The sequence below is a fragment of the Anabrus simplex genome, chromosome 3, assembly GCF_040414725.1.
Source record: "Anabrus simplex isolate iqAnaSimp1 chromosome 3, ASM4041472v1, whole genome shotgun sequence".
Taxonomy (NCBI): Eukaryota; Metazoa; Arthropoda; class Insecta; order Orthoptera; family Tettigoniidae; genus Anabrus; species Anabrus simplex.
In genome coordinates this window covers 159,018,543-159,040,432 of record NC_090267.1, presented here as the reverse complement: position 1 = coordinate 159,040,432, position 21,890 = coordinate 159,018,543, and the positions used below count along the sequence as shown (strand labels likewise).

General features: G+C 40.1%; 1 protein-coding gene across 1 annotated transcript in view; it reads left to right on the top strand.

Annotated features, from left to right (window-relative positions):
* The window catches only part of LOC136866112 (DAP3-binding cell death enhancer 1), a 44,150-nt gene that overhangs the window by 6,220 nt on the left and 16,040 nt on the right, over positions 1 to 21,890 (top strand). Inside the window, exons 2-3 of the mRNA XM_067142792.2 lie at positions 3,842 to 4,195; positions 20,641 to 20,856. Coding sequence (XP_066998893.1) covers positions 3,842 to 4,195; positions 20,641 to 20,856 — 570 coding nt within the window. The remainder of the gene's footprint in view (positions 1 to 3,841; positions 4,196 to 20,640; positions 20,857 to 21,890) is intronic.

Sequence of the window (21,890 nt, the reverse complement as noted above, 5' to 3'; positions counted from 1 at the left end):
TGTTGAATATACAGATTGAAGATGAAGATGAAGATGAATGTGCTGCTGGGGTTATGAAAGCTGTTGTTGTAGGTGGTTCTTTTTCGGTCTTCCCAATCATCTCACGACAATAGTTAGCAAGTATCATAGACCGAAAAAGAACCACCTACAACAACAGCTTTCATAACCCCAGCAGCACATTCATCTTCATCTTCATCTTCAATCTGTATATTCAACAAGACAATCTAAATTTATAGTGATTGGACTTTAAGCAAATAGTGGCCAATAGTGCCCCATTTGAACTTGGCATGTACACGTGAAGAACAGTACTTCATATGAAGTTTTACAAATTTACAGGACTGCCTCTTACCTTTTAACTTATATTGAAATGTACCATTGTTTTATGTCGAATTTAATGTATTTACTCAGTATATATTTGAAGAGGTCATTCAATACAGGTTTTAATTACCTGGCATTTCATTTCTCAACGCAATCTCAAAAATTCATTCTCACATTACTTAATTTGACAAAGTTTATATAAAGTATATTACTCCATTTGAAATTGACACATACGCATGAGGAAAGAACATTACTTCATATGAATTTCACAAAACGTATATGATTGTTTTATACCTTTCAACTTTTATATATTGAAGTGTGATGTCTTCTTTGCATGAAATGTATTTTAAATAGTATATAATTGCAGGAGTTATTCAACAGAGGTTACAATTACCTAGATCACTATTAATTCAAACGCACTTCACTTTATTATTGTAATTTCTTCTTTGAATTCACAGTACTCATTTTGACAAAGTCTAAGCCTAGTAAGAAGTATCTGTATAAGCACATGCGGCTACATTTAAGCATATTTAGTCGACTAAAAACAATGCAATATAAAAAGTCCTTTTAAAGAACTATTATTAGTAAAACTTGAACGACAATGCTATATTCAAGGTCAGGTGTAAACAACAAATTTTATCATGTGTTGTAACTTTTTAAAAAATTTTTTAATGTGTTAAAGATAGATATCTTTTTAATATTCTTGATCCGTTAAACCTAGATGTAAGAAGCAGAATTTCACTTCTAGACATATTACCTAATGTCTATCAAACACGACATGTTTATTTGTAAGATACAACTGTTTGATTATGTATTCTAATGTGTATGTAAATGACAGCTGAAGATGACTTGTAATAAGTCGAAACCGGTCCTGTTTTAAATAATAACATTAAATTTAGTATTGATAAGGTGGATCTCTTTCTTTCTATGACATACTATAGATATCAATACGGAACATCATGAAATTTATTAATCAAGAGATTAACGCTATCCAGCGGCTCACGGTTATAAGTCCTTACAGCTTTCAGTTTGCTCTTGTTGGTTGCTATGATACCTGAACCAGAGTTCTCGAAATTTCACTTATATATGAAAACGCATTGCTTTTAAGTTTTAAAGGAATGATAGAACAGGTTTTCAAGTAAAAAAATGTTTGATTTGGGGTTATAACAATTTATTAGTCACGAGATAAGGCATGAAAAGTGACATCCATTTTAGGCCTACAGCTAGACCAAAATTACTTACATATGATACTGTCTGTAATTTTCAGATAAGGAATGAAAATGAAATGTCGTATGGCTTGTAGTGCCGGCATATCCCAGGACGGGTTCAGCTCGCCAGGTGCAGGTCTTTCTATTTGACGCCTGTAGGCGACCTGCGCGTCTTGATGAGGATGAAATGATGATGAAGACAACACATACACCCAGCCCCCGGGCCATTGGAATTAACCAATTAAGGTTAAAATCCCCGACCCGGCCGGGAATCAAACCCGGAACCCTCTGAACCGAAGGCCAGTACGCTGACCGTTCAGCCAGAAAAGTGACAACTGTATACATTCAAATATAACTTAGCCTACTGTACATTTGTTATTTTCTGAAAATTTAAGTCTAGACATGAAAAAATACTGTAACAGTTTACAATATACAGCCATATTTACGTTAAATTCACTTATGCATATGTACATTAGGCCTATATATATTTTTTGTAATTAGAGATTAGGTATGCACAGTGGGTATGCACACTTGACAACTGTGCATATACCATAATTATAGAAATACTATATTAAGTAGATCCACTTGCACTTTAACATGAAATCGCATTGTTACTTTCTATAATTTGACATATTTCTTCTTCTGTTGAGATGTACAAGAATCATGTGTTATATTTATGAAGGCTTTATTGAGGACTGCAAAGTATTTATGGGCCAACAAGAAATAACACTTGTCATACCTATCATCTACACCAACATATTCACTCAGTAAGGACTTCACTAACTTCACATCAAAACACTTCTACACTTATATTTCTTCATTTTTCGGAAAACTGTAGAAAGACTTTGACGCACTTTGCTGTTTGTAATTATTACAACCATTTATAGTGCAAACACTGCCAATTCTAGCCATTTTCCTTAAAATAATTAAATATTATTCATATCCGACATTGTATTACTTCACAGCTGTTGATGCCCGGTTTTTAGTGTGCACTTCAAACTACCAGAGTGAATCATAGTCGCAGTCGCAAGTTTTCTCGCCTAGTTTCTGATGTTATCTTCGTAACCTATTTGGTTTGGTGAATGCTGAAGCCTATCTGGCAATATTGAACAGTTCTATGGTACCCATCCTGTGGCAACAATTTGGAACTTTTCATTTTCATCATGACAGTGCATCTGTTTGTAAAGTTAAGGCCATAACAGAGTGCTTTGTCAAAATGGAAGTGAATTAAATCAGATGGCTGGCCCAAAGTTCTAAGAAACCCAGTTGAACATCTTGGGGATGAGTTACAGTTATAGTGCCAGTTCTCACTCAAACCAGACTGTCCAAAAAGAGCTATAGAACTGTCCACCTTGAAGGAGAAATGGAAGAAAATACCTGCAGCCATCTACTGAAACTTAATGAAGAAAAGTATTCCTAGAAAAGTAGAGGCTGTGATAGTGACAAAGGGCAAACCTACATTGTACTGACACAATAGCAGCTTCAGTTAAGCCAGTACGTATGGGTGTACAGTCATTAATGGCAGTGCGGTGTATAACTGTGTCACTGCACACCACCATCATCTCAGTCTCTTCATTGACTAAATACTATCATCAGAGTATATCATTGTAATGAATAAAGACCACCTCGTTTGAATAAATAAATAAATAAATAAATACATTTTTGTATTAGACATTTGGAATCTTCTTAATCATCAGCCCCAATCTAACCAATTCTTCATGAGGAAGTTGCTGTGATCAGTAATAATTTAGGCATTGTTTATAATATTGATTAACTCGTCTGATAGCCATGATCATTAAGGTGTGAAATCTATGTGGTCTGTTACCATGGATAGTCGGTTTGAGTCCCATTGGTTGGGGGTGGAATCACGATTTAGAATATTGGCCGGCAGGGTACGAGAGGTGGTGGTATACAATTTGTAATCACTAGATTGTGTGCCAAAAGCCTGGATTTAATTCCAAACCACTCCACAGTGTTCATATGGAGGAGGGCATATGACTCTGTTGATAGTGATTTGACCATCAGATGGGGACATTAAACTGTGAGCAGATCCTCTTTGACAGGAGTAGGCTATGTGCTGGCACTGGGTTTCACCCTCTCCTTTCCTACTATTATATATCACGTCATTCATTTTATCTCATTGACTTCCCTCATGAGATTGGCATCAGGAAGGCCATCTGGTCTTAAAATCTTGCTATAAAGATTCATCTCACTTCATATACAACCTCTTAGAGAAACTGGGGAGGGGGCGGGCAGGTGCACATACACTCTCTCTCTTTTTGTAATATTGATTAATGGTCTCTATCTATTTCCAGAGTACTGCACTTGTTCTGGGATGGTATATGATCCAGCCACTTTGCCGGTTTTGGGTATTTCCATATGATAAAAAACGGAAATGCCCAAAGCGCCGTAAGTTTCTTCTGAATGTTGGTAGAAGAGACAAAAGACACGATGCTCGTTACATTAGTCTAGTGGAGGCACTTTCCAGAACTGCATTAGCCCAACCTCTCTCTGTTGTTTCACAACAACAGGCTGAAAACTCAACTCTACTGGATGAACCCGATGATATCAGTGCCATAGACCAAGTAACAAACGTACTCTCTGAAGTGTCCGAGTCAGAGCAAATTGATGTGTCTGCTGTTACATATGGACCTCCTACTGCTGAAGAGGTGAGAACATTTCTAAATGTAAAATTTTTAGTTTCAATAACCATTATGACAGTTTATAACATACATAGTGTTGTGCCTTCCAACATTGTCTGTAAGCCTCTGTGAATCAACTGCGTGTTTCCACAATCCTTGTGTTTCCTACTAGCTCTGTGGCCTCATTTTGTTTCACACCTCTTATTAAATTATTAAAAACTCAGTCTGACCATCCTTGCCTTGGTCTCCCTCTGCTCCCCTTACCCCTATGGCAGAGTCCATTATTCTCCTTGGTAACCTGTCCCCCTCCATTCACTTCACATGACCCCACTACTGAAGTTGGTTTATATGTACAACTTCATTCATCAGTCCTAACTTGGCCCTCATCTCCTTATTTCAAGTACACTCCTGCCATTGTTCCCACCTGTTTGTACCTGCAATCATCCTTGCCACTTTCATGTCCATTATTTCTGACTTATGAAAAAGATATCCTGTGTGCATGCAGTGTTTACTCCTATACAGTAAAGTTGGTCTGAAAACAGACCAGCATAAAGATAGTTTCATTCAGGAGCTAACTTACAAAGGGCACTGGGAAAGGTTTGCAATGTGAGTGAACGCTTTAGATCTTTTCAAAATAATTTCCACCACACTCAATACACTTCTCCATACGTTGAAACCAGTCACTTAACCAACTCTGCCACTTTTCTTCGGTTACATTTTCACACTCTTGATCCCATGCTGCCAGAAGCTCCTCGTCGGATGCAAAACGCCGCCCTTTCAGCTTCATCTTCACTTTTGGGAAGAGTGCGAAGTCACATGGGGAAGGATCGGGGCTGTATGGAGGTTGATCAAGTACAATCAATCCTGATCTGGCAAGAAAATCCATTGTTACATTAGCACGATGTGCTGGAGCATTGTCGTGATGTAAGAGCCAAGTGTTGAGCCGTGACCTTAGACAGAGTTGCTCGAGAGCCTGGATGACCTGAGGCAGACAAGTCTCACTGTACCACTTCGCAGTAACTGTCCTTTGTGTTTCTAGCACAACCCGAGTCAGGATGCCCCATTTAGTGAAGAATTCTGCAATCGTCCTTTTCTTCACTGACCTTGACGTTCGCACAGTTACAGGAGTAGCCTCATCTTCAAACAGCCACACCTTGTTCTGGGATTTTATTGGGACATCATAATAATAAAGTCAAGTTTTGTCACCTGTAATAATGCTGTTGACGTTACGGAAAGTTCGATTTTCAAACTGTTTTAGCATTTTTCGGCACCATTTCACTCTATGTGCCCTTTGTTCCTCTGAAAGTGAATAGGGCACCCAAAGGGAACAAACCTTGCTAACATAGAGATGGTCGTGTAGAATTGAATGAATAGCTGGTGCAGGGATGTGGAGGGTCTCTTCTACCTGCTGATATGTCAACTTCCTCTCTTGCTGCAACATTTTCCTCACATCTTCAAAGTTTTCCTCAGTTACTGATTCAGACGGTCGCCCAGAACGAGGATCGTCTTTAACCCCAAAATTTCCCCTCTGGAACTCGTTGTACCAGCGGAAAATTGTTGTCCGGTGTGGACAGTCTTTCCCCAGCACAGGAATCGTTTCCTCCAGGAACTGGTCAACAGTTAATCCACGAGCAAAATTGTAGTGGATAATTGCGCAATATTCACCTTTAGACCACAGTGACATCTTAACTTGCTTTCAGTCCCACTGCTTGGTAACAACCGGTGTGAAGGTCACACCTTGCTGTCTTCTAGACCGGTTTTCACCCCTCTTTTCGTCCCTGACTATAACAGAGGTGTCCAGCCAACCATTTTTGCGTATTGCAAAACTTTCCTAGTGCCCTTTGTATTTTCTACTAAATACTGTCAATCGTAAGTGTGAGCTCACTACATTAGCTTTGCTGTACTGATTCAGTAATGCTTAGTATACTACCATTTTGGGAGAATACTTCCTAAATACCTGAAATGATCCATCAGATTAAGTTTCATATTTCGTATCTGACATACAATCCTGTTAGGTTTTGTCTTTAGTGGTGGTGGTGATGATGATGATGATGATTATTGTTTAAGAGGAAATACAACTGGGCAACCATCCTATATTAACACTAATCAAAAGGAAAATGGAAGAGGTCTGACACTTCAAAAAATGGAGATATCAGCAAAAGAAAGGTAAAGTCCATGAAGGGTGTGAAAATTAAAGACTCCCTAAGCCTCGCAAACCTAATACCGTCAGGTTTGGAAGAGAACAAGAGTTGAGGTCAGATAGGAAATATTAAAGCAAGGAGCCTGATAAAAGTAAGTTGAAGCAATACCGGACTCATCTGGGGGATTAAGAACTACATTTTATTTAAAGTATCCACCTAATCAATACACATCACTTCACAAGTGAAATCATAATTATAATAATATAATGATATTCAGTGTGATTTTATTTTTAAGTTATTTTTAACAAGACACTACAGCTGAAGAAGTCTTCCAGTAAGACGAAATATGTACCTTATTACGCTTGGACATTGGAATTGCATGTGTTTTCACGTGGTTGTCAACCCACACTTCAGCTTGAGAGCCCCTTGTCCCATCCCTACTGACTTCACTTTCTTTTTTAAAATGCTCATCTTCATATCATGCTCACTGCACCTCTTTTCAAGGTCCAAGATATTAGATTGCAGGCTGTCAGCACAGTTAAGACCAAGTTGTTGGCATAGACCAAACTGCTTACTACATTTTTCACTCAGTGGAATCCTCCCTACCATTTTATGGCTTTCAGTAAGTGATCCTCGTATACCACATATAGCAGAGCCTTGTCTAACCCCTGTAAGTACTCTGAACCTAGAAAGTCATTCTACCATTAGTTCTTTCTGCAGACTTATTGTTAACATAAAATGCCCTTGATTACCTGTAATAACCTACTCCTAATTCTATAATCTCTTAGTTCAGAAAACACTGAGCGAATTGGCCGTGCGGTTAGGGTCGCGGAGCTGTGAGCTGGCATCCGGGAGATAGTGGGTTCGAACTCCACTGTCGGTAACCCTGAAGATGGTTTTCCGTAGTTTCCCATTTTCACACCAGGCAAATGCTGGGGCTGTACCTTAATTAAGGCCACGACCGCTTCTTTCCCATTCCTAGGCCTTTCCTGTCCCATCGTCGCCATAAGACCTATATGTGTCAGTGCGACGTAAAGCAAATAGCAGAAAAAAAGTTCGGATAACATCATTTCACTTGTCACTCTGTCATTCTTTCTTTTGTTCTGCAAAACGAAAACATAACTGTCTATTCCTCTCGCAGCATTTTTCAGTTACTTTAAGGCATACTGAAAGTCTGATCCTGACATCCCCTCTGTGATATGAAACCACACTGTTTATCATCCAACTTCGTCTCCACCATTGATTACACCCTCCTTTCCAAACTACACTTATTTTCAATCCACATCCTTCAATCTTCCCATTCACCACATCCAACTGTTCTTGAACCTTAATGTCGTCTTCTCCCCAGATCACAATATCATCTGCAAATAACATCATGTTCATTTCTCTTCCTCCATATGCTGCTTTTGCTGTCATCCATTACTATTGTAAACAGGATTGGTGATAGAACACTTCCCTGTCTCAGCCCACTAGTGATTTTGAACAAACTTGTCCTGCCAACTTGTGTTTGCATGCAACTACAACATTCCTTTACATTGCCATGACCATTTTTATTAATCCCTGCCCAATTTCTTTTTGCACCAGACTGTCCCAAACTTTCGTCCTGGGGACACTGTCATATGCCTTTTCAATGTCAATGAATGTCATCACCATATCATTCCCATACTCCCGTTGCTTTTCCATTAGTTGTCTCATAATAAAAATGGGCTCTATTGTTAACCTTCCACTTCTGAAACCAAAATGATTTTCCTGTATCTGATTTTCAACCCTGAATCGTATCCTGCTAATCCAGTTTCTATATCCAAGTATTTTCATATAAGTCTACAGCATATTTTTAGAGAAGTTATTGAGAAATTATTTTAAACACCCTTTTTTTCTGCATTTAAGGACGGTTTTAATTTTGTCTTGCATAGTAGGAAAATAATAATGTTATTTGCTTTACGTACCACTAACTACTTTTTTGCGGTTTTTGGAGATGCTGAGGTGCCGGAATTTAGTCCGGCAGGAGTTATTTTACGCGCCAGTAAATGTGCAGACACGAAGCTGATGTATTTGAGCACCTTCAAATACTACTGGACTGAGCCAGGCTCGAACCTGCCAAGTTGGGGTCAGAAGGCCACCGCTTCAAACGTCTGAGCCACTCAGCCTGACAATAATAATAATAGTCTGCCGGCTGTAATATCTTAAATGTTTAGTTTTAACCAAATTTCTATTACACTCATGTCATAAAAACCAGAACACCTTAAAAGATTCGAGATAGGAAGTTCATATTCACAGGACATGTGCATTAATATGTTCTGAAGAAATTATTAGCATTTGAACCATGATGGTCCTCAGGTTCAAGGTCCACATCGATATCTCGGCGCACCACCACAGACTGGTAAAATGTGCCTGTGGCTTTCGTTGTCGCTATAAACCGAAGGTAATGGATCAGTGTGACTTGAGCAGAAGAAGCAGGATGCCTCACAGGCATATGCGAGAACTGTACCATCAAATGAGTGAGTTGGAAAGAGGGGGCATTTTTGGCATGAGAGGGTGTGATGCATCCATCTGGGAAATTGCTGCTCGTGTGCGACGAAGTATGTTAACAGTGCAACGGGTCTGTACAGAATGGTTCACAGAAGGCCGTAGAACACGATGAGATGGGTCTGGTCGCACCACCCAGACCCCCCCCCCCCCTCCCCCGAGAAGATTGACACCTCATCCGAATGGCATTGCAGGACTGATCTGTGCCCTCCTTGGCTCTAGCGCAACAGTGGAACAGTGTAACACATCGTACACTCTCAGGAGTGACAGTCCTTGGCCGTTTTTTACAGTCTGGGTTACCGGCGCATTGTCTGCTTCTCTGCCTACCTTTGCCTAATTTGCATAGACATGCTAGACTGGAATGGTGTATGGAATGACGTCACTGGGGACAGGAATGGCAGCAGATAGTGTTTTCGGAAGAATCCAGGTTTGAAAATGATAGCTGCATTTTGGTTCACCGCAGACGGGGAGAGGCATCACATTGACTGCATTCGCACAAGACATACAGCACCAACTCAAGGCTTTATGGTGTGGGGTGCTATTGGGTACAACCACAAATTACAGTTGGTGCGTGTCCAAGGCACTGTGACCGGTTTGACGTACGTGAATGACATCCTGCGACCCGTAGCCGTACCCTTTCTGCAAGACACCCCAGACGCCATATTTCAGGAGGACAGTGTGCGACCACACATTGCTGCAGGAACATGTGCCTTCTTGTTGCCAAAGGATGTCAGACTGTTGCCCTGGCCCGCCCGATCACCAGACTTGTCGCCAATTTAAAATGTGTGGGATATGGTAAAACGACGGTTGCGGCGCTGTGACCCAGTGCCAACCACCAAAGATGAACTATGGAACTAGGTTAATGCAGCATGGATGACTATACCCTAGGACACCATTTGCGCCTTATACGTATCAATGCCGTCACGCATGGAACAAGTTATCAGTGCCCATAGAGGATCCAGTGCCTGCTGGGCAACAGGACACATGCTGAACCTAGATGACTGAAATGCTAATCGTTTCTGCTGAACATACTAATGAACATGTCCTGTGAATATGAACTTTTTATCTCTAGTCTTTCAAGGTGTTCTATTTTTTATAAACATAAGTGTATTTCTGTTAATTGTTGAGACACTAAGTGTAGTTTAGAATATTGTGATGTTATTTTATTAGATATGGTAGTATCTTGCTTTCATTCTTTACTGTTGTGTAATTCTCTTGTATTCTTTACGATATTCTGTAATTAACAGCAGTTTTCATTTCTGTTTGGGAATAGTAAAATAAAATACTAATGATAATATTATAATAAACTTTAGTATTGTAGTGTACTTATTTTATTCATATATTGCTTACTTGATTGTCGTGTGATCCTTATGTAATATCCTAGACAATATTGCATTCCTTTGAACATTTTTAATTCACAGAATAAGTTCTTTTTTTTTTTTTTTTTGTAAAAAATGGGTAAAGAATGGTTAAGGAATGCAGCTGTACACCTGTGGGTGTGAGCAGGCATTAAGAGGTACCGGTATGAGGGAGGAGTTGGAGAGCTTGAGGGAGTTGATTGGTATTCTCATGGAGGACAGAAAGGAAGGTAGGTCTCCCTCAAAGAACATACAGGAAAGGAAAGGGGGAAGTTGCAGAAGACAGGTGGTCTAATGTTTTAAGGGGAAGGAAGTTGATGGCAAAGGGCTCTATTCAGGTACAGAATTCAGGGCCGGTATTGTTTAGAAATCTGTCATTGCAGGTAGAACAGCAGAGGAAAGATGAGGAACAGGGAACTATTGCAGCAGAGGAGGGGAGAAGTAGGAAGAAAAGAAATGGTAGGAAAGAGAAATGCAGAATAGTGGATAGGAAAAGGGATGTGGAACCAGGGTCATGTTGGGGGGAGTGGGAATACAAGGGAAGTAGGTTCAGGATCAAATGATGTGGGAAGGATTGATGCTCTGGTCATGGGGGGACTCTATAATTTGGCATGTAGGGAAAGTGTGTGGAGCAAAGGGAACCAGGGTAGTGTGTTTTTCAGGAATTTGGTTAAGGCAGATGTTGAGGAAAGGAGGGGGGTAAGGAGAATGTGGTAATTTTTCACGTTGGTACCAGCAATGTAAACCAGGCTGGTATAGGTATGAACATAGTTGGGAATGTGTGGGATCTGGTTAATGTAGCTCAGGAAGTTTAGTAAAGCAGAAATTGAAGGGTTGGATGGAAGAATCAGGCAGCACCATTTTTTCTAACTTTTCAGGAGCAAGAAAAAACTGTATAAAATAAGTATGAATGATGGTATAAATACTTATTTCTGTCAGTATGTTAAATATGACCTCCTTGATACATTTAGCCTGTATTGTAGCAGAATTTTCAATTTTCTTGTCTTTTATAGCAATAAATTAATTTTGGAGCCACCTGGTTCTTGCATAGAAAATGTTTAATTCGGTGATTTCTGTGGTTTTACTCACCAAAAACTGTACTTTTGCAAAATAAATTACAGTATTTCAATATGTAAACACTTCATAATAAGTCACAGAAATTTTAAGAACCTTAAATATTAAGTGTATCCACTATTACAGTATGACAGTTGTTATTCACTTCCAGATGAGGTGTTCACATTATTTTCTCTTCATTGGCTGGTTATGTTGTTGTAATACCGCTTGTCAGTGGGAGGTACATAGTGTTTGGCCAGTACCATTACATCCCGAAATTTTGCTTCCTTGATGTGCAGGGCTTCTGGATAAAAGTTTCTGACTCACGTGAGGAAACTTTGGAGTACTGTTCTTTTTCAAGAGAGGAAACTCTTGTAGAGAAAATCCTGATGCATTCATTGAACATTTAACAGTTCCACAAAATTCTTCACTATGAATAAACAACCAATATTTTGAAATGGAGAACTTCTCTTTACCTACACCACTAACATTCTTCTTGAAGGATTCTTCAAAAGTACCTTTATAGTCGAGAAAGCTGTCTTTCTCAATTTGTTTGACAACAAATTTTGAGCTTAACCCTCTTATGAGGTTCACATAGTCATTAGGAACATACAGTCTTTCTCTCTTCCGTTTTTCTTTTTCTACTATTCCGAAGCTTCGGCACCAGTGACTATGCACTGAACTAAAATCGATAGAATAACCAGGTGGCTCCTGGAGCTGCCTTGTTCTTGTATTAAAATTATGATGAATGCTATCTCCATGTGGCTTCTTTTCCTTTGTATCGCCAATGGAAGTCATTGGAGTTGCATGGTTCTTGCATAGAAATGTGCGCCTATTTGTTTAGATTCGATACATATGAAAATGTCCATTTTGACGAAAAGTGGAGCTGCCTGGTTCTTGCATCCAACCCTTCAATTGTTATCAGTGGAATATTGTGTAGGAGGGATATGACTGAAAGGCGATCAGGGATATGAGACTATGGAGTGGGTATGTGGGGAAAGAGGGAGTGAGATTTTACAAGATAGGTATCTGCGCTCAGATGGCCTTCACTTGAACTGCAGTGGTACATGTAAGTTAGGTTTGTTTAGAAGTGTTACAGTCCGACTCGTTGGCTGAATGGTCAGCGTACTGGCCTTCAGTTCAGAGGGTCCCGGGTTCGATTCCTGGCTGGGTCGGGGATTTTAACCTTCATTGGTTAATTTTAGTGGCCCGGGGGGTGGGTGTTTGTGCTGTCCCCAACATCCCTGCCTGTGGTGCCCCTGCTAAGGTAGTTGGATTTAAATTTCCATTACTGAACTGAACATCAGCACTTGGCGATCAGACTGTCTCTCGAGATCTCCCGACCAATGGTACACAAACAAATGACAGCTCACAGAAGCTCTTTTCAGAGCCAATCAACCAAACCTTTGGGTCCTGTATTAAGAGTCCTTGAAATTAACATAGAAGGCATGAGTAAATCTAAGGCCGACTATTTGTCCAAACTGTTATTAGAAAATAACATTGATTTAATCTGTGTTCAAGAAACTCATCTCTGATGAGTCACAAACTCACTCAAGAGGAAAGATCCATGGTTACAGATTATTGGGAGTTACTTATCATCAACCATACGGTTCTGCGACCTATGTTTGCAACTCTATCATGGATGCTCATCTAGTCTCTACACACCATGAGAATAACATTTCTACCATTGTGACTCAGGTTAACAGCTTGACAGTTGTGAACACTTATAAACCTCCAGGTTTTCCATGGCCTGATAATGTTCTTCCAAACTTTGCACATCCTGCTGTCTATGTGGTTGACTTTAACAGCCATCACTCCCAATGGGGATACAGATCAAATGACCTTTATGGAGAAAAACTTACTGAATGGTCAGACTTGTCCAATATTCAGCTCATCTTCAACCCAAAGGAAAAAGGCTCCTTTAAATCAGCAAGGTGGAACACAGAAACCAATCCTGACTTACGTTTTGTGTCCACTGATCACCAGGGATACAGTTTACCTGCTATTCGTAGGGTGCTCAGAAACTTCTGACACAGTCAGCACCGTCCTGTTCTTTTGGAAATAGGTGCTCAGATCCCCATTATTAGATCGTCTCCTCTTCCACGGTGGAATTTTGTCAAAGCTAACTGGGACAGTTTCTCTGCTGAGCTTGATAGCAGCATAAGATGGATTCCTCCTGTTGTCAACAACTACTGTAGATTTGTTAAAGCAATACTTACCGCTGCAAAAAGACACATTCCTAGAGGGGTCAGAAAGGAGTACATACCCGGATGGAATGAAACGTGAAAAATTCTACAGTAATTTTCAAGAGAATAGAGAAACAGATGTTGCTGATGAACTCATGAACAACTTAGATGAAGCCAGATGGAACAAGTGGACAGAAACTGTGGAGACTATGGATTTCAAACATTCTAGCAGAAAGGCTTGGAGCCTTTTAAAGAAGTTGGGAAGATCACCTCAGATTCCACAGCCCAAATCTGGTGTATCACCTGATCAAGTTGTCAAAGGGATTGCTGGATTGTCTAAAGTGAAACCCAAGAAAGAACTCAATCGGTTAATAAGAAAAGAACTAACCTTCATGAAAAGACATAATATTGGTTCATCAAATATTTCTGCCCCTTTCACCGAAGAAGAGCTCCTGTCTTCTCTGAAGACAACAAAAAACCGCAAAGCACCTGGTTTTGATGGCATTCACCCTTAATTCCTCAAGCATTGTGGGAAGAACACAAGGAAATGGTTGTTACGTTTTTTCTCAAATATTCTGATTACAGGTAAACTTCCTCCAGAGTTCAAACGAACCAAGATTCTGGCTATTCTGAAACCAGGTAAACCTTCTGATTGTCCTGAAAGTTATCGTCCAATTGCTCTAATGAGTGTTTGTTACAAACTTCTGGAACGGCCCATCTACAATAGAATAAGCCCTCTAATTTTACGATCGCTCCCAGCAGAACAAGCTGGTTTTAGACCTAATCGTAGTTGTGAAGACAAAGTTCTTGCGTTAACAACCCACATTGAAGCAGGTTTTGAAAAACGACTGAAGGGTGGTGCAGTGTTCATAGATCTTACAGCCGCTTATGATACGGTTTGGAGAGAGGGAGTTGTGTATAAGTTTTTTAAACTTGTTGGATGCAGAGTGTCACAACTCATAAACATGCTATCAGATAGATTGATCCAGGTAGTTATGGATAACAAACATAGTAAAGTTAAAAAGCTCAACAATGGTCTCCCTCAAGGATCTGTGCTCTCTCCATTGCTGTTTAATATATGTACATTGCTGATATACCCCGCACTACATCACGCCAATTTGCTTACACGGATGACCTAGCAATAGTTACTCAGCAATCCAATGTGAATGAGATAGAAGCAATTCTGAACAGAGACCTTGTCATTTTGAGCGAGTACTTTGATAAGTGGTGTTTGATACCTAGCACCAGCAAAATGGAAACTTGTCTCTTTCACCTTAATAACAGGCAGGCAAACATTACTTTGAATGTTTCCCTCAACAACTCTCCCCTACCACACAATCCTAACCCCAAGTACCTTGGAGTAACTCTTGATTCGACACTATCCTTCAGGAAATATTTCATGAATACCACTGCTAAACTGTAGACCAGGAACAATATCATTCAGCAGGTTCTACATGGGGAGCATCAGCATCCACTCTTAGGTCGTCAGCACTGGGACTGGTATACTCTACAGCCGAGTATTGTTCTTCTGTTTGGCTGAATAGCCCTTATGTTAAGAATATTGATGTTGTTCTGAATCAGACGATGTGCATTGTCAGCGGTGCAGTCAAATCTACTCCTCTTTTCTGGTTGCCAGTCTTGAGCCACATAACACCTCCAAGGATTCGCAGACAAAACAACCTAATTCGCTAATTCAGGAAGATAACAATGAACCCAAGTCTTCCCATTCATGAAGACATGGTTGTTAGGTATGGACGTCTGAAGTCAAAATCTCCGCCCATTCAAATTGCAAGGGAACTCATCAATAGGAACTTTTAACAGTTCTGATGAATGGCAATTGGAGTGGACCAACTCAGCTCGAGATGAATGGCAGACCCTCTTTAGTCGCCAACACCCGCCACCTGGTTTTAATCTCCCCAGAAGAACTTGGGTTCTTCTCAACCAATCATTGACGATGTGGGTCATTGTTGCATATGTGGGGTATGCACTCTTCCCCTGAGTGCGACTGTGGTGAGAGGAAACAGACCATCCATCATATTGTCACCGAATGTCCTAGGAAGTCATACTCTGGTCAGCTGAAGGAGTTTGTGTGTGCTTCTGACGGGGTTGTACAATGGTTGGACAGCTTGGATTTAAGTTTATGAACTGTTTTAAGAGATTGGTTGATTGTTTAAGGTGTTATATTGTTTGTTATATATTTGTATGTAGAATTATGTACTAACCATAAGGTAAATAAATAAATCCCTGCAACTCACACACAACACTATCCTCCACCACAATAACACGCAGTTACCCACACATGGCAGATGCCGCCCACCCTCATCGGAGGGTCTGCCTCACAAGGGCTATACTTGACTAGTAATACCCACACGAAATTATAGAAGTGTTACAGGGAGGTACATTCAAGGAAACAGGATGGACTAGGGTGAGTTGATAATAGTACAGGGATCTGGAAGTCAGTTAAAGGATGACATAAAAATATTGGTTTAAAATGTAGAAATATCGTAAAGAAAAGAGTAGAATAGTTCATTTAATAGATATATACCGTATTTACCAGATGTTATAATAGGAGTTGGATCATGCTGAGAAGTGATATGATAGATGCAGACATTTTTTTGTGGAACTGGAGTGTTTATCATAGAGACAGGATAGGAATGGTAAGAGGGTAAGTATTCATTCTGGAGAAAGTAGGATTTGTAAACAACGAAAATGTTAAGGATGAGAAAAATTAAATTCTGTGTGTAAGGTTTATCTCTAAAGTTAAAATAGGCAGTATTATGTTCTTCTGGGGTGTACCGACCTGGAAAGGGTGGTGCTGATGCTGATGCAGAATTATTTAAATAATCAGCTATGTAGGGAATCGACAACCGAAGGAACATGTTTGTAGTGAGTGATCTCAATTGACCAAATGCCAGTTGTGAGGGTAATGCTAAGGACAGCTGAATCAGAAAGTGATGGAACCAACTAGAATGAAGAATATTCTGGACATGGTGCTGGTAAAACCAGATGAGCTGTATAGAGAAACTGAAGTAATAGATGGTGGTATAAGTGATCACAAAGCTGTTTCCGTTATAGTTAAAAATGAATGGGATAGGAAGGTTGTAAAACATGCACTATTATGCAGTACTATGTGGTTAAGACTGGCATGAGGGAGTTTTTAGAAAGTGGAAAATGGTAAATAAAAATTTAAACAATATATTGGATGGGTTTAAAGCAATTATTGATGAATATTATAACTGAAAAGTAAGGAGATTAAGAAGAAGGTGGAGATTGGAAAGAAACAGAAGTAAAGAGAAATTGAAGGAACTTACTAGGAAATTGAATCTAGCAAAGAAGTCAGCTAAGGTTAACAGGACTGGGTGAGTTGGCCATGCGATTAGGGCCTCACAGCTGTGAGCTTGCATCCGGGAGGTAGTGGGTTCGAACCCCACTGTCAGCAGGTCTGAAGATGGTTTTCCGTGGTTTCCCATTTTCACACCAGGAAAATGCTGAGGCTGTACCCTAATTAAGGCAACGGCCGCTTTCTTCCCACTCCTAGGCTTTTCCTCTCCCATCGTCGCCATAAGACCTATCTGTGTCGCAATGTAAAGCAAAATTATAATTAAAAAATTTAACATGATGGCAAGCATAATTGGCAGTCATACAAATTATAGTGAAAAATGGAAGGGTATGAACTATATAGGTACTTTAAGGCAGGAAGCACGTTCCAAGAAGGGCATTCCAGGAATCGTTAATGAACCAGGGAAGTGTATATGCAAGGATTTAGAGAAGGCAGAAATATAGTTAGCAGTATGCAAAGATTGTTGGTTACGAGGATGATGTCCAGGTAGAGCAGGTGACTAATACTAACAAAGCATTGAAATGTACATACAATAAGAAAGATGTTGACATAAGAGATACAAAATTTGAAAACTAAAAAAGCAGCTGGAATTGATAAGATTTCTGGGGATATACTAAAGGGATATGGTACTTATTTGATTAGTTTGCATGAAGCTGGTATACCAAATGAATGGAGAGTTGCTATAGTAGCCCCTGTGTATAAAGGAAAGGGTGATAAACATAAAGCCAGTACCAGTTAACTTGACTTGTGTGCATGTAAGCTTTGAGAAAGCATTCTTTCTGGTTATAATAGACATGTTTGCAAAATTACTAAGTGGTTTGATAGAAGGCAGTTCAGATTTAGGAAAAGGTATTCCACAGAAGCTCAACTTGTAGGATTCCAGCAAGATACAGCAGTTATTTTAGATTTAGGAGGTCACATGGACTGTATCGTGATTGACCTATCTAATGCGTTTGATAGGGAGACTACTGGCAAAAATATAGTTGGACTAGACTATATGGGTGGCTATATTTCTAGAAAATAAAACTCAGAGAATAATAATTCTTATCTGATCCTTATACACTAGTGTCCAAAAGTTAAGCATAATCATTAAATGAGGCCATACCACCTGTTAGGAATTTTAGATGGATTGCTGAACAAACAGAAGCTGACACACACCGTTTGTCACACGACTTGTCCCCAACAAACAGTGTCAGAAAGGTTCTGATAGCTAAGGTACACCTTTGACAACAACCAACAAAACGTGGCAATGTCTTCTACAACAAAATATGCTGTTAATAGGGTGTATGGTTACTCCTAACGGCCACACATGCTTCGCAGCGACGTGGCATGCTCTCTGTCAGATGGTCCAAGAGCTCTTGTGGCAGTCGATCCCATTCCTCCGAAAGGGCAATGCAAAGGTCTTGGAGGATTCTTGGTGGAGGCTGACAGGATGCAATTCGCCTCCCCAATGCATACCAGGCATGTTCGATAGGATTCAGATCCGCAGACCTCGCTGGCCAGTCCATGCGATGAATGTCTTCCCCAGCCTAAAATTCATCCACCAGAGCAGTGCGGTGTGGTCGGGCATTATCGTCCATTAAGAGGAAGTCTGGACCAACCGAAGAGTTGAACATATAGTCTCAGTGCCTCATCCCTGTATCTCCGAGCATCAGCGGTGTTCCTCAGACTACCCATGAAGATGTGCAGGTCCGTACGGCCATTCAACATGATGCTGTCTCACACCATAACGCCACCACCACCATACTGGTCCTGTTCCACGATGTTCCTGTGGTTGTATCGGCTACGTGGTTCTCTCCATATTAATGTGCAACGGGAATCGTTCTGCAAACTGAAGCTGGATTCATCTTTGAAGTGCACATGCCTCCATTCATTCATGGTCCAGTTTTGATGTTGACGGCTCCACAGTAAACGGGCCCGTCTCTGTGCTGGAGTGAGCAGGACGCACACTGCTGGACGTCGGGCAAACAGCGCTGCTGTTCTGAGCCTCCGGTACACAGTTTGCCGGGAAACGGCAACCCGATACGGCTGCAAGCTCCGCCAACAATTGCCTTGCAGGTGCACTCCTATTTCGTCGGGCGGTTAAGGCCAGATATCGGTCCTGCTGTGGGGTGGTTAGCCTTGGTCGACCTGGTCCTGGCCTACGACTTACATCTCCTGTGTTTCAAACTCGTCTCCAAAGCCTGGAAAGGACACTTTGTGGCACATTCAAGGATACGGCAACTTCGGTCTGTGTCTGGCCTGCTTCCAGACAGCCAAGTATTCTACCCTGCAAAACGGGGTCCAAATGGCGTCGTTATACCATTAGGATGTCACGTTCACCACGAGGCTACACTCTGCATACTATAACAGGGCAAACACGACTGAGGGAATGTGGGGCGTAGGCACTGGCTGTGTCTACTTTGCGGTTATGCCGCTAGTAAAAGCAGGAAGCACTCCTTTCCCATACAGAGCGAACACATAAGTTTGGTAGGTGCATATATTGTACGATTTGTAGTCTATTTCCTGTTGCCATGCTTACTCGTAACTTACAGTATGCTTAACTTTTGGACACTTGTATATGATCCTGTAATGATTAAGAAGGGGAATACCGAGCTCGATAGCTGTAGTCGCTTAAGTGCGGCCAGTATCCAGTATTCGGGAGATAGTAGGTTCGAACCCCACTGTCGGCAGCCCTGAAAATGGTTTTCCGTGGTTTCCCATTTTCACACCAGGCAAATGCTGGGGCTGTACCTTAATTAAGGCCACGGCCGCTTCCTTCCCACTCCTAGCCCTTCCCTGTCCCATCGTCGCCATAAGACCTATCTGTGTCGGAGCGACGTAAAGCAACTAACAAAGAAGGGGAATTCCTCAGGGCAGTATTATTGGACGTTTATGTTTTCTTACGCTCATACATAAATGATATAAATAATAAACTGGAATCAGAGATAAGGCTTATTTGCAGATGATGTTACACTGCATAGAGCAATAAATAAGTTACAAGATTGTGACTACAAAAAGACCTTGACAAGCTTGTGAGATGGGCAGCAGGCAATGGTATGATAAAACAAAAACTGGGTAAGAGTCAGGTTGTAAATTTCACAGAAAGAAAAATTCCTGTTTTAATTACTGCATTGATGGAGTGAAAATTCCTCATGGGAATCACTGTACCAGGTGTTAAATATAAAGATCTTCATTGGGGTAATCATGTCTTTATCATTTTAGAGATCTTCAAGGAACTTTCCAGGACTCGCATACCTCCTTGCTGTCAACAAAAATGATGCTTTCCTTGTCTCATCACTACTGTGGACGGATGGGGCCGATGACCTATATGTTAGGCCCTTTTAAACAACAAGCATCATCATCATCAACACTGTGTATTTTGTTTTTAACTTGTGTTGCAGAGATTTACCTTTTGAAAATGCAGCTGGTTGTTTCCCATTCTTTGTGTCCTTTTTCCATCCTTTTCTCTTCTCTCTTCTCTTATTCTTTATTCTTTTTGTGGGTTTCCATATTATTTGTTCTTTATGTTTATTCTGGTCCATTGAGACATAGTTGTAAAACATGACCATGTTTAAAGTTACATTAACTGAGTCGACATTGAAAAGTATGGCTTTCATCATAACAAAGGGAGATATGCGTTATGCACAAAATGGTATGTGGGTCATTGGAACCATCTTAACTTCGATACTTCCTTGTTGAGACTAGCTGGGAGAAAGTAAAGGGGTTGATGTCATGTGCAACCATACTTCACAGTTTCCATGAATGGACTTTAGGTACATTGTTTTGAACAATCCCAATATGTGTTTCAATAAACATGGAATATCACTAATGATGTGGTGAATGTCTTGTACATTAAGTGAAAACTGATTTGATGAATGTCTTGTAGGCTCTAGATGAAGCAGCAACAAATTTTTTTAAAGTTCACAACACTGCTGTTGGTGACATTGATAATTCTCTAGGAGTCAGCTTGATGCACCAGGGAAAGCACAAGGAAGCTCTGTCGTTCTTCACTCGAGGGATGGAGTACAATAATCCAGCAGCAACCTATAACCTTGCAGTCTGCTATGAGAAAGGTTTGGGAATCAGCCAGGACTTAAAGAAGGTAATAATCTTGGTTGCCTTGGTTCTTGAAATTTCCACAAATAAAATAGAATTTCACAGGCTCAGAAATACTTCCATTTATACAAAATTACTACTTATTTGAACCAGTTATTAGATGTAGATAAGTGATAACAAGTGCATTTTACAAGTAGGTTACTTGATTTGGTGTATAAATTTCTGTGATTCTTTTTTAAATTCTGTTAAAAAAAATTAAATTAACAATCATTGTATTTGTGGAAAGTAATTTAAGATTTTTTAATGATTTCTTTTGTTCTTTTTTCCTCCTATATATCATTACCGTGTCCTTAGTTAATAAGTTGCTATTTTCTATACATTTTGCTTAATTTGCATTATGTTGCTCCTTATTTACTGAATGTGCAAGTTCATTTCAGCCATGTAGGTACTATTCTGTTCTTTTAACTCACAAACTACGAGCAGTTTATTGTTTTATATCCATCCATTTAATGTTTCATAAGTTACTCTGTAAATAGATAACTACTGTATTTGTTTGTCAGAAATCTTTAAGACTTTGACACAGTTCTTTTCTTTACACAATTACTAGACTCTCTGGATCGTGATTAAGTCCATACCTCTTTCTGTTGGTTTTGTATAGTCCTAAGAGAATAGAGAATTGAAAGAACATACAGGAATACATTTTTGAGGGCTTTTATAAGAATACAGACTCTTATGACCTTGTTGCTAATATCCCTGAGGTTGAATTTTTGATTCAACTAGAGCTGCAATGTAATAAATGAATTTTAAAGAGGTATTTGAGGGTCCCAGGTTCAGTGCCTGTCTAGGCTAGAGATTTTAGCTGTGTCTGGTTAATTCCTCTGGCTCGGGGTGTTAGTCATAGTCATAATCATAGTCATTGATTCTTCACAACATCAGGCTGGGTGTGGGAATGAACAAGCCTCCTCTATAAACTTCTATCTTGCCACTACTTTTCTTCCAGTATCTTCTACCATTGCAAAGAATACTGTTTTAGTTTGACTGATTTTAAATCCAAAATTGTTGAAATCCTCTTTCCACCAA